Source organism: Dendrobium catenatum, unplaced genomic scaffold (assembly GCF_001605985.2).
Source record: "Dendrobium catenatum unplaced genomic scaffold, ASM160598v2 fragScaff_scaffold_1016, whole genome shotgun sequence".
In the NCBI taxonomy this organism is placed as follows: domain Eukaryota; kingdom Viridiplantae; phylum Streptophyta; class Magnoliopsida; order Asparagales; family Orchidaceae; genus Dendrobium; species Dendrobium catenatum.
Genome location: NW_021319478.1, coordinates 182,878 through 195,791, shown reverse-complemented (window position 1 = coordinate 195,791; position 12,914 = coordinate 182,878). Strand labels below are relative to the sequence as shown.

The window sequence follows — 12,914 nt, the reverse complement described above, 5'->3', positions numbered from 1 at the left end:
GGGCAAATAGGGAGTGGCCGAATGACGGTCGATATTGAATCCCTTGATCATGCACCGTTCGTTGAACATTTGAAGGCCTTAGTGATGTCTGAATTCGGCGATCTTGGGCTCGTTGGATTTGTCTCGTCGAGCCGTTCGATTCGAGTATAAGATCGTCAAAATCGAAGATTGTTTGGTAACTCAAATTGCAGTTTGAACCTTCCAATAGCGCTTCGAGCCCTTGATTTGAACTCATTTGGGCTTGGATTGGGTTTATCTTGGTGTCGTTGGGTTATTATTTCTGAGACGCTCAGTTTGACTGTAAGCTCGCTGAAATCGGAGTTCGGGTGCTCCCAGAATTAATTTTTGAAGTTTCCCACTAGCTTTTTCCTCAAGATTCGTGCCCAATCAAGCTAATTTTGTGATGACGTATCAGTTGCCCCCCTATTTTCGGACGTCGAAGCTCCAGGAGTCCGAAAATATTTGTTCCGAACTTTTAAATTGGCCGAATCGAAAAAATTGCATTCCAAAAATTGAATATTTGCACAAACTTGACTATAGAGGCCTCGGTGAGTTCCGGTTGATCTTGGTGTCGTTGGGTTTGTATTTCCGAGACGCTCAGTTTGACTGTAAGCTCGCTGAAATCGGAGTTCGGGTGCTCCCAGAATTAATTTTTGAAGTTTCCCACTAGCTTTTGCCTCGAGATTCGTGCCCGATCAAGCTAATTTTGTGATGCGTATCACTTATAAATTTGAAAAAATATATATATTTAATAATCCTGTAATTTATATTATAAAAATTTAGCCCTACTAAAATTTACAGTAAAGTCTTCAATATTCTTATTTAAAACCCTAATTTCGTTACTAAAATTCAGCACCTATTAAAAATACAAATATATTTTGGAAATTCTCTATATTTGATCAAGTAGTATTCGACTTGCCGTGAACTCCAAGCTCCATTAGAATTGAAGAAAAATTAAAAGAAAATAAAATAAAAAACAAGTCTTATATGATCTATAATTTAATATTTTCAACGTCCTTTTCATCTCCTTCCATTCTAAAATCCCCAGAATGCAAATAAAACCTTCTAAATTTGTACAATTTAGTTCCAACCATATCAAAACTCAAAAGAAAATAAGAGCCAACTGCTTGCATAACAACACAACACATTGCAGCTAAGCAAAATCAGCAGCAAATCAACTAAGCAATGTCTGCAACAACCACATCTGCTGCTTGCTGGCTCTCAGATCGACGAAGTTTGAATGAAGAAATCTTCGAAGGTTCGGGCTTTTCCGAGGGATCAAAACGTATAAAGTTGTAAGACCATGCACCCGAAAGTGTGCCGATCATAGGACCCAAGAAGTACACCCATAGAGACTCATATCTATTGCTTGCAAGTGCTGGCCCTAAACTCCTTGCGGGGTTCATTGATCCTCCAGAAATAGGCCTGCATTGCCAAAATTTGAGGCAGACTATGAACTCCACTGTTACAGTTCAAGTCATACTTAAAATTTAGCTTTGCCAATGGAATATGGCATAGTTATATCAACATGGTTATTTGAGGAGTGCAGTACTAAACCAAAGGAGACACCTCTCGTTTGTTTGATGTATTAGTATTGCTAACATGTTTTGGAGATTTGTGGAACTTGGTCACTACTCCTAAGACATCATTTGTTAATGTTTTCCTCTCTTTTTTTTTGGATAAACTTTGTATTAAAGCCGTCTAATATATTTATGCTATGTTTATTAAGGGTGTTAGGACTATAAAACTCTACAATTAAAACTATGGCTTTGTTTGGGACGGCTATTTAATTCAATTTTTTTTTAATTTTTTAACTAAAAAGCTGCTTTAAAAAACATAAAAAAAAAAAAAATTATCCCAAACGAAGCCTATATTGAAAGCTACAACGATGGTTGATGACAATGGAACATAGCAGTAAGTTAGTGAAGTGTTTTGTGAGTTAATCTTCTGTCGTTTTCCTCAATGATTTTATTTAGGTGGCGCCTACTTCTCAGCATTATAAACGTAACTTCACATCCAAGGCTAAGGTAGTTGTTGGCTATTAATTTAATGATGAATCAATTAATCTCCGTAATTGGATTCCTATGAAACGAATAATCATTTTCTTGAAGTTTTCAAAAGGAGAAAAAGTATGACATAGTTCTGAAATGTAGAGAACAAAAATATGGTTTGGTCTGTCTATCTTTCTATGCTAAATTACCCAGCCAAAATTGAGGTGATGCAAACTGATGATCCAACTGCAAGACCTGCCAACTCCCCCACCTGTTTGTCAAATAAAAGAAAATATAAACATGAGAAATGAATCAAACAAGGATTAAATTGATTGTAAAGAGAAAACAGTTAGAAAAGTTGAGGTATTAGATTTGACTTATGTTAAGAAAGGTAGAGGTAGAGCTAAAAAGATTTGGTTAGAAAATATAGAAATGATCTTTCTTTATTAGATTTAAATAAGAATTTGACTTTTAACATGACATAATAGCAAAAAAGGATTCATGTAGCCGACCCCACGTAGTGGGACAAAGGTTCTGTTGTTGTTTATTAGTTAAAAACAACATGAGTTTTCAGACTCATAAAATTTAATGTTTTCATTTTTCAAATCAAACTTAAGAAATAAAATTATCATTTTCTAGAAGGGGTAAAATATGCCTGGAGCTTCAGTGAAGAAAAAGAGGAAGAGGATGGTGAGTATAAATAAATGACTCACAGCTCTGGTGTCAGTGGCGACAGCAGAAGCAACAAACATTGTGCAAAAGGTGACCACAATCTCCATGATGAGCGCCTGAAGAGCCGTTCCAGCCGGGGTTGTTGTCCCAAATTCTGTTATAGGATTCAGCAATGCCTTGAGAACAAATGAAGCAAACGTCGCACCAGATAATTGTGATAGCCAGTAGAAGGGGACCTGAAGAAGTTCTGACTGAAGTGAGCTTACCAATTCAATAATTAAGTATGGTGTTAGCATTTAAAGAATTAAAAGGTTTAGACTCCTTCCAGTCAGATAGAGTAAGCACCAGTTATGTTCTATTTCTGTCAAAGAAACTATCCTCTTTATATTCCATATACAGATTCAAAGATATTAGCTCTCTCTTTCCAAATGAGTTGTAGAAATTGAATGATTAGCAGTCAACTTCCTTCTTAATGAATGATGATTATATTAGGGTTACAGCTGGTCCAACAGGACCGGCCCAGCAGCCGGTCCAGCAGCCAGAAAATGCAGCTACAGGAGGCAGGACAGCATGGGGTTCGGTATGGGACCCACTAAGCCAATCATTCCTTATGCGAGGAGGAGGATCAAGGGAGGAATTAATGAAGAGATTCTAAATTCAATTAGAGGGAATTTAATTAAGGCAAGAGAAATATTTTAGGTCTGAATTGGAAGGAAAAGAGGGGAATATATAGGGATGTTAATTTGTATTAGGGTTATGTTTTTATGAGTTTTATGCTGTAGTTTCTTCTGTGAGGGCTTCCTAGCAGCGTCTAGATTGATTGGGAGAGCCGATCTACCTTTCAAATAGTAGATCACTTGTATTTTTCATTATTATTGAAGTACTAATAAAAAAATCACCCCCTATCTTTGTGTTACTGCACTTCTTGTTTATTGTGTTGCTTTCAGTTCCAAATCATATCAAATTGGTATCAAAGCGCTTTTTTGGGATCTATGGTGGCAAATAAGGTAGATTTGTTGGAAGGCAAAGGAGCAAATCAAATCCCGGTTGGTGGAGAAATTTTCAACCATCAAAGGAAGGATTTCAACAATGGAGAATCAGATGGAGAGCGACATGGAAGGTTAGAGGAGGTGATGAGGAAGCTCATGGAGATGCACTCCAAAACTCCACTAATGGTGGTTCCGATTGCAAACCCTAACCAAGATTTTATTGTGATTCCCTTGGCCGAATCTAAGGGAAAGGAGATCGAACGGGAGGAGTTCAACGAGGAGAGTTTCTTTCATCAAGAACCACCTCCAAAAGTTTTGATAAGGGACGAATTAGGGTTTTTATATGGGGGGACAACAAGGAGGAAATTTTATGGTGGAGGTGGTGAGGTGGCCAACCACTATAGGAGGCATTTTGGGCAAGTGGAGTTGGTGACTGGGGATGGAGAGGATCGAGCCGAGCTGTGAGGATCGGGTCATATAAGGAGGATGGAAGAAAGGTGGGAGTCCTACCCTTGATGCACGGGGGAAACCGTTGAAGGGGGAGAAAGTTGGAGTGATGCGAGGGTGAGGAAGTGGAAGATGTCGATGTTTGAAGAGAAGGATGCCCAAGGGTGGGTGTACCTGAGACATATGCATCAGGATACGGTCTATGGGCATACAGGATCATCGACCTATTGCTTATTTCATCCAGGTGTTCACAACTAGGGTGAGGCTCAAGCTTGTATATTAGCGAGAGTTGATGATAATTATCTTAGCCATCCAAAAGTACAGACCCTATTTGTTAGGGTGACACTTTGTCTACAGGACAGGCCATAGGAGTCTGAAGTTTCTGCTGGAGTAGAAGATGGTCACTAAGGAGCATCAAAGGTTGTTATCCAAATTACTTGGATATGATCGCCCAAGACTAGACAGTACTCATCTTTCCACCTTGAGGACTAGGTGGCTCTTTAGGAGGGAAGTATTGATGGACTGGCAGTTGAGTCAGTGGACCCCATTAGGGTGGGCATCGGGTAAGAAGAGAGAGGGTGAATTATTTAGAAAAGTTTTAATTACAACTAAAAGAGAATTAATTAGAGAACAAAATCTGATGTGAATTTCAAATCTGAGAGAATTATTTAGAAAAAGCTCAAGAGAGTTAATATTCATTATGTAAGGAGGAATCAAAGGGAAATTGTTTAGGAAAATTTTAATTATAATTGGAAGGGAATTAATTAAGGAAAGATATCTAATTTGAATTAAAATATGAGATGGAATTATTTAGTGAAATGGGGCTGATTTGGGATGGAATTAAGGGAGCCTATTTAAGGCTAACTTTGGGGCGATTTCAGATTATGCATGCATTTGCTTAAATTATAAGTTCTTAGGTTGTGAGGGCTCTTGCTAGTAGCTAGGGATTTGGGAGAGTCAAATCTTCCTCTTCAATTGAAGATCCAATTGTATCTTCCGTTTTCTTTCATATATCTTTCAATATAAAATTCTTGTGTGTTCTTCATCCTAATTTTCTAAATTTCTACATCCACTTCCTATCAAATTGTTATTAGAGTCGTGGTCTGAACAAAAAAAGTCAACATTTACTAACTAAAATCTGTTGCATAAGTCTGATAGGAAATACTTGATTTCAAGTAGTTCCTAGCCAAATCTAAAATAGAACAAGGAGAAAACTACTGTTTTCAGCAGTGGACAGCAGTTTTGCACAATAAAACAGTGAGAGGTCACGGAAAAATTGAGAGAAAACTCAAGCAAGAGCTTGTATTTTACTAGTAAGCAAATAAAATAGCAAACATACAATTTGTTCTTCAATCTGAGAGGAAGAACAACTCTCCAATCTCCGGCAACGCCAAGAGCTCAAAGAAAGAAACCCTAGATCTCAAATTGTCATTTAAATTCAAGATGAGAAACAATTCACCCCCCCCCCTTTTCTCTGTTCCGCCTGACATACACATGGACCGGTCCAGGCTGGACCAGTCTAGCCGGACCCTCCTGGGCCGGCGGCACATCAAATTCTTCCCTTTGTTGTTTTTGCTGATTGAAGACCATTCATCGTTGTTTTTTGCAATTTGGAACCTAAATTCGTGAATGGCAGCAAAGAAGATGGAGGAGTTGGAAGGAGAGATGAAATAACTCAAAGGCCGGGATGGAGGAAGAATATTCCATAATGGAAGGAAGGTTGTCGTCAATGGAAACCCGAATGGAAAACCGATTCGAGACATGGAAGGCATGATGAGAAAATTAATCGAGATGCAGTCGAAGGCTTCACCTGCTAGTCCTAGGGTTAATCTGAAAGGAAAGAAATTTCATGAAGATAATGATGAAGTAGATATGGTTTTTCCTCAAGAACCATCCCGACGTGCTCCGATGGGAGGTGCCTCAAGGTATTCCGAAGAAGGGACATCAAGGAGAGGGGAGGTCGAAGCCTTTTGGAAACTACCCAGGCAGAAGGGAAGATGGGCCGGAGAGGGAAACAGTTGGGCCGAACCACCAAGGGAAGAAGGGAGAAAATCACACTACTACTCCACGGAAGGAACCAATGGTAGAAGAAACTATTGAGATATGGATACGAAATCGAGGAAGAAAAGATGCCATCTTTGAAGGGGAGGATGCTCAGGGTTGGGCATAATGGATGGAATGTTATTTTGCTATCAATGGGTTGAATGAAGAAAGAAAACTCATGGCAGCATGTCTATACTTGTAAGGGAAATCCTTAGCTTGGCTCCAATGGAGGGAAGCGAGATATCCGATCGACTCATGGAGAGAATTTAAAGAGGGCTTGTGAGAATGTTTCCAAGCAATTCAGGAAGGAGACTTCCACAAGCAGTTCTATGCCCTAACTTAGGAGGGGTCAATTATGGAGTATCGAGAGAAGTTTGAACTACTGTCGGGGAGATTGAGGGGAATCTCTGAGGAAGGATTGGAAGGGAATTTCATGAAGGAGCTTAGGGAGGACATACGAGCAGAGCTCAGGGTACTGAGGCCTAGAGGGATGAGAGAGACGATGGAACTAGCACAAAGGGTGGAGGAGAAGCACTAGAGGGAGAAAAACAGTCAGAGCAATTCCATGGGAGGTGCTTATAGGAACACCTCTACTACCTTGGCACTGAGGACCCATACGATGTCATTTTAGAGGGAAGCACCTAAAGAGAAGCACTAGAGTTCATATTGGAGGCAATTTCAAAAGCCTCATATAAGCAAAAGTGCAGGATTGGCAGGCGAAAGGGCTATGCTTCAAGTTTGATTAGAGATTTACACCCGGGCGTATGTGCAAGAATCGGGCATAGGTGCAAGAATCGAGTCCTTCAGGTCTTGATGTCTGTGAGGGGGAAGAAGAGAGCGGGGATGAGTCAAAGAAGGAATTGGAGGAAACAGTAGTTACATTTGGATGTGGCGAAGGTGTACTTGAACAATGTGGTGGGATTTACTCCAAATCACATCATGAAAGTAAGGGGGCAAATTGGAGAGCAACTTGTGGTAGTTCTGGTGGATAGTGGAACCACATATAACTTCAACTCAAATTGGGTGGTGAATCGATTGACATTGAAGTTAGCAAGAACGGAAGGATGTGGGGTGATGATGGGCATAGGCAAGATAGAGAGGAGCAGAGGGATATGTAAAGGTGTGGTGATGACCTTGCAGGGTATTTAGGTGGTGGAAGATTTTCTTCCCTTGGACTTAGAAAGTACGGATGTGATTTTGAGGATGAAGTGGCTACAAATTATGAGGGATATAAAGGCAAACTAGATGTCCTTGACCATGGAGATACAGGTGGAGAGGAAGAAGGTAGCGCTTCAAGGAGATGCCAGCCTATGCAAGACCATGGTCTCTTTAAAAACCATGCTCATGACAATCCAAGATGCATGTTTGGGGTGTTTGGTAGAGTTGCAAAGCATAGTAGGGTTTAAGGAACAGGAGGCAAGGGATATTCTAGTAGGAGCCCAACAGGTTCTGCAACTTAGGATGTATTTCAACCATCGGTCGGGTTATCACCGCCTCGAAAGCACGAGCTTGCCATCAACTTGAAAGAAGGGACGACTCCTATCAATGTCAGACCATACCATTACTCCCAGATCCAGAAGGATGAGATAGAAAGACAGATCAGGGAGATGATGGAAGCATGGATCATCAGACCTAGTGTAAGTCCTTTCTCTAACTTGGTACTATTGGTAACGTAAAAAGGATGACATTTAGAGGTTCTGTGTAGATTACATGGTTCTAAGCAAGGAAACGATACTTGATAAGTTTCCAATCCTCGTGATAGATGGACTCTTGGATGATTTATTTGGAGCTGTGATATTTTTCAAAATTAATTTTAAATCAGGCTACAATCAAATTAGGATGAAGACAACATATGTACACAAGACGGCCTTCAGGACACATGAAAGGCACTATGAGTTTCTGGTGATGTCTTTCGGCCTCACAAACGCCCTGTCACCTTCCAGTCACTTATGAATTAAGTGTTCCATCCATACCTCTAAAGGTTAGTCTTAATACTTTTTTTTATGACAATTTGATATACGGTGTTGTATCGAGGTAGAACACTGGGAACACTTGAATTCTATCATGAAGACACTGAGGGAGCATCATCTATTTCCCAACTAGAAGAAATGCACATTTGGGCAATCATAAATGAAGTACTTAGGACATGTAGTGTCCAGGGAGGGGGTGTCAGCTGACTAATCCAAGATTTAGGCCATGGTGAATTGGCCTCTTCCTAAGAACTTGAGGGAGCCGCGGAAATACTTAGGGCTCACCGCTTACTATCTAAAGTTTTTGAAGAAATATGGTACCATAGCAAGACCTTTAACAGAGCAATTAAACAAGGATAATTTCAAGCGGGGGGAGGAGGCTACCCAAGCGTTCTAGGAGTTGAAGACAAGAATAACCAGTGTACCAATGCTGGTGCTTCCAGATTTTAGGAGACCATTTTTGGTGAAGACAAATGCATCGGGTTATGGACTAGAAGCAGTACTCATATAAGATCAGGGACCTACTGCATACTTCAGCTAGGTTCTTACAACCAGGGGAAAACTCAAGTCTGTGTATGAGCGAGAGCTGATGGCAATCGTCTTGGCTATTCAAAAGTGGAGGCCTTATATGTTGGGGAGACATTTCATATGGGGGCAGCACTACACCAGTGTCCAGTGTAGAGCAGCACTTAGAGGAGAGAGACATGGTACTATCTAAGCTCAAAGGGAATTTACTAAGAGCCCATCGGATCATGAAGAGGAAGATGGTTGAGCACAAGAGGGAGGTAAATTATGAACCAGGGGATATGGTTTACTTAAAATTTGGGCCCTACAGGCAGAAAACATTAGCCAAGAGAAGGAATGAAAAACAATCCCTATGGTATTTTGGGCCTTATGAGGTCTTGGAACACATCGGAGCTATAGCCTATCGACTAAAACTACCACCATCCTCAGCCTTTCACCCAATCTTTCATATATCTCAGCTGAAGAAGGCGATAGGAGAACACAAACCATCATTGCTACCTCCAACCTAGATATAGGATAAGGAAGTTATGTTAGAACCTATGGAAATAGCAGGTGTATGCAAGTGGGAGACAACGATACATGAGGTGCTAATCAAATGGAAGGACTTGTCAGAGCATGATGCCACTTAGAAGTCATATCAGACAATTAGAAGACAATTCCCAACCTTCCACCTTGAGTACAAGGTGAATTTTGGGGAGGGGACTATTGTTACGGCTGGTCCAACAGGACCGGCCTTGCAGCCGGTCTAGAAGCCAGAAAACAGACAACTGCAAGAGGCGGGGCAGCATGGGGTTCGCCCCCCTTGTGGGGCCCAGTAATCCAATCATTCCTTATGCTAGGAGGATTAAGGGAGGAATTAATGAAGGGATTTTGAATTGAAATTAGAGACATAATTTAATTAAGATAAGAGTAATATTTTATGGCTAAATTGGAGGAAAAAATGGGGAATAGGGTTATGTTTTATGAGTTTTTTGCTGTAATTTCTTTTGTGAGGACTTCCTAGCGGCATCTAGATTGATTGGGAGAGACGATCTACCTCTCTAATTGTATTTCTCTTGTATCTTTTGTTTCTTGTTGAGTTATTAATAGAAATCAGTCACTATTTCCTCCAAATCATGTTGTTTTCTATTGTTTTCTATGGATTTCCTGCTGTGATTTGCTATAATTGACTCCAAGGTGTATCAGATTAGCTTCAATATGTCATGATCGGTGTGTTCTATGAATAAAATAATAAGCTAAAGCTAAATTTTCATTCAAACTATACAATAGAAGTTGTTACCATAGGTAAGTAAGCATAAATTAATACAGTTTAATGAATCATTGCTAAGTATGAGATTAACTTTAAATTGCGGGTATACTACTAGAATATGATTCATACTCTGCTTCTATTGAACGCTGTTCAAGGCAACGATACCTTGAGAAATAAAGCTAATATTTGTGCGAACAAGTAAAATTTATTCTTTCACTGGGAAGAAAATTTTGGATCAGGAGTCCCCTATATAAAGATGTCTCAGGAGTACAAAATTTTTACTCGGAATAGCAGGACTGTTAGAATAAACCACATGGTAGTCAAATTTAGTCTGAAGAGAAAAATATCTTTGGAGTGCAATCTTACAGAGGTAAAACAATTGTCTTACCTTTTGTTATAAAACTCTTATAATTTATATCAAATGTCTTCTTATTTTGAATAAAATAATTGTTATTTTTATTAAATTGACAAGTGCCAAACATTAATGGGGTATTTCTAAATTTTTATAGAGATATGGCCCGTGTGAATATTCCACAGTTGTGGGTTTGGTAACAATAGTAATTCCCTTTGAATAAATGTCTTGCACTCTTGATACATGTTTGTATGAGAAACTACTGCATGCACTATAATTGGTTCCCCTATTGTTATTCTAGAATCTAGCTTATAAATATCATTTAGAAATCAACAAGAAATTATGCTCTGGGGGATACACCTGCTTATTGATTGGGAAAAAAAAAACTAAACGGTATTTTAATTGAGCAAAATTCAGCTCAAGATGTAAGAAAATCCCTCTAAAACTGCTAGATATTTCAGTGAGGTCGTTGCAATGTCTTTTTATATTTCGCAATACAATTGTCAGAACAATCTTTGCTGACTAGTTTTGCACATAATAATTATTTGCTTGCAAAACAAAGAAAGGGTATAAACAAATTTTACTCAGAATAGTGGAGCTAAGTTCCTTCAAAAAAGTAGGCCATTTTCAGTCACACTTTTGTTAGAACAATCATTGCAAAGGTATCTCCTACTAAAGACTATTTTCTAGTTGATTCAAAAGAAACTAAGGTTATCACATCATTCCACTCCTTTGTTTGTCGTCTTCATCTTCTTGATTCAAATGTCATCACTTCTATGAGTATCGCAATAAAAGTATTTTAGGTATTTGAGGTATGGGCCTATCTCCAAAGACGGAGGAGGTACCACATATTTTTTGTTAAAACAAGCGAGGTACTTATATAAGATACTCTCTCATCAGTTAATTCAACACAAAATAAGAAATTTATAAAGCAACTGTCAATATATAATTGAAAAAGAAGCAGCACCGAAGTGAACAGACCTGAATCCAAGGGAACTGGCCGTGCTTTGAAACAGCAAAGGCAAATGTCACCGCCGGGTTCATGTGTGCACCAGAGATATGCCCAACAGAATAAATCATCACAGTTACAACCAGCCCACTGGCAACTGAAGCACCGAGCCGTGACACCCTCTTCTCGTCATTTCTATGCAGGGCCACCACCCCACACGTAACAAACACAAGCAGAAATGTTGATATGAACTCAGACAATACCTGCTCCAATATAAATCCATGCATGCAAACTTATTTTAAGCATACTTTTAAAATCAAATTGTTAAAATGAATCATAATTATAACCTTTCTGAGAAGGAATGGAGGGAAAGCAATTAGTAATCTCGAATATTTGGAGTCTTGAACTGTGTCCATGTCATAGACCTCATTGGAAGATAGGCTGAAGATTTGGTGTGTGGCCATGTAGTTGAGTTTGCGAGCTTACAATTTGCTCTCAACCTCGATGTGTATTTATTTATAGCTAAGAGGGAGCCGCAAGAAGGCCTGGCATTAATAAAAGATGCTATGTTCTTATGGCCAGCATGCTTTCTACAAGGTTTCATCATGTCATATTCTCCCGTAGGACCATTGTTTATAAACAAGACAAATCAACGTGAGCCATAACATTTAATTGCAGCAACTCTCTATGGCCAAAAACATTGATAGGTTTCCCTCACAGATAGGGCAGAGAATGACATAATTTTGAGTGGATTAAATTCAATCCAGCACAAGGTGCATTCAATTCGATGAGCAGCCCACTATAGACCATCTCCCTATAAGCTTGCTCAACGTCATATAGATTTAAATCAGATCAGACTCGTCTATTTCTACTAAATCTCAGTCCAAACAAAAAATTGGCTGATCTCTTAAGCCGACTTCTTAATTCAAACTTTAAAAAAACAATTATAAAAACACCAATAATTAGAGAGTTAATTGTCTTAATATCACTGAAAACTTTCACAAACACAATGAATAACACACAATGAACAGGAGACACGATATTTTTTAATATGAAAAAATAAAGAAGAGGAAAACTATAAGGCATCACCTAATTAAAACAATATTTCTACCATGTCAATTGAAGATTATAACAATGCACCTTCTCCCTTCTTGGCGGAGGCAAGATTACAAGGCCCAAGCCACATGGGTTATGACTTGCAATGATGGAGAAGAGTGTGAAGGGTGTTGCCATGGGCAGATAAATCATAGATGGTGATGAATGTTAGCATCGATCGACATCAATGATACACATTGTTGGTGTCAACGAGTGAGCAAAAGCAGGAGTCTGTGGTTGGTCGATAGTGGTCATTAGAGGACAGATAACATTGGTCAAATAACTACCCTCCCGATATGTAACAAAAACCATCTACTCTCCCAGACAGAGGAAGAGGAGAATGGCAATGTCATAGCTAAAAAGACCCAAAAAATGAGCAATTAACAACTCAAGGAGAGAGATTGCAAGGTGACGTACCTCCCGCGAACGAAGGCCGAAGCTGGGGCTCTCAGCGGAGAAGGGATACCGGGAAGAAGAACCTACAAGAGGGTTAGCAGAAAAACACCAATGGAACAGTGATAGTAGTAATACTAGCTTTTCATATATCTCTTCTGTGTAATACGATCAGCCCCTTGAGTATATTATACTCCTCCAGCTACTAAGAGGCTATTACTAAAAATAAGGTAAAAAGG

General features: G+C 39.3%; 1 protein-coding gene across 2 annotated transcripts; it reads right to left on the bottom strand.

Moving 5' to 3' along the window:
• Positions 1-962: 962 nt before the first annotated feature.
• On the bottom strand, positions 963-11,770 carry LOC110114300 (aquaporin NIP2-1-like). Of its 2 annotated transcripts, none has more exons than XM_020847138.2 (5): positions 11,535-11,769; positions 11,220-11,450; positions 2,705-2,899; positions 2,201-2,262; positions 963-1,425 (listed from the first exon to the last, which is right to left on the bottom strand). In XM_020847138.2, exons 1-5 carry the CDS (start codon positions 11,649-11,651, stop codon positions 1,179-1,181), a joined length of 852 nt encoding a protein of 283 aa, XP_020702797.1. In that variant the 5' UTR covers positions 11,652-11,769; the 3' UTR covers positions 963-1,178. The 2 variants fall into 2 exon arrangements, with proteins under 2 accessions (XP_020702797.1, XP_020702798.1); XM_020847139.2 differs by having other exon boundaries at positions 1,225-1,462; positions 11,535-11,770.
• Positions 11,771-12,914: the final 1,144 nt, after the last annotated feature.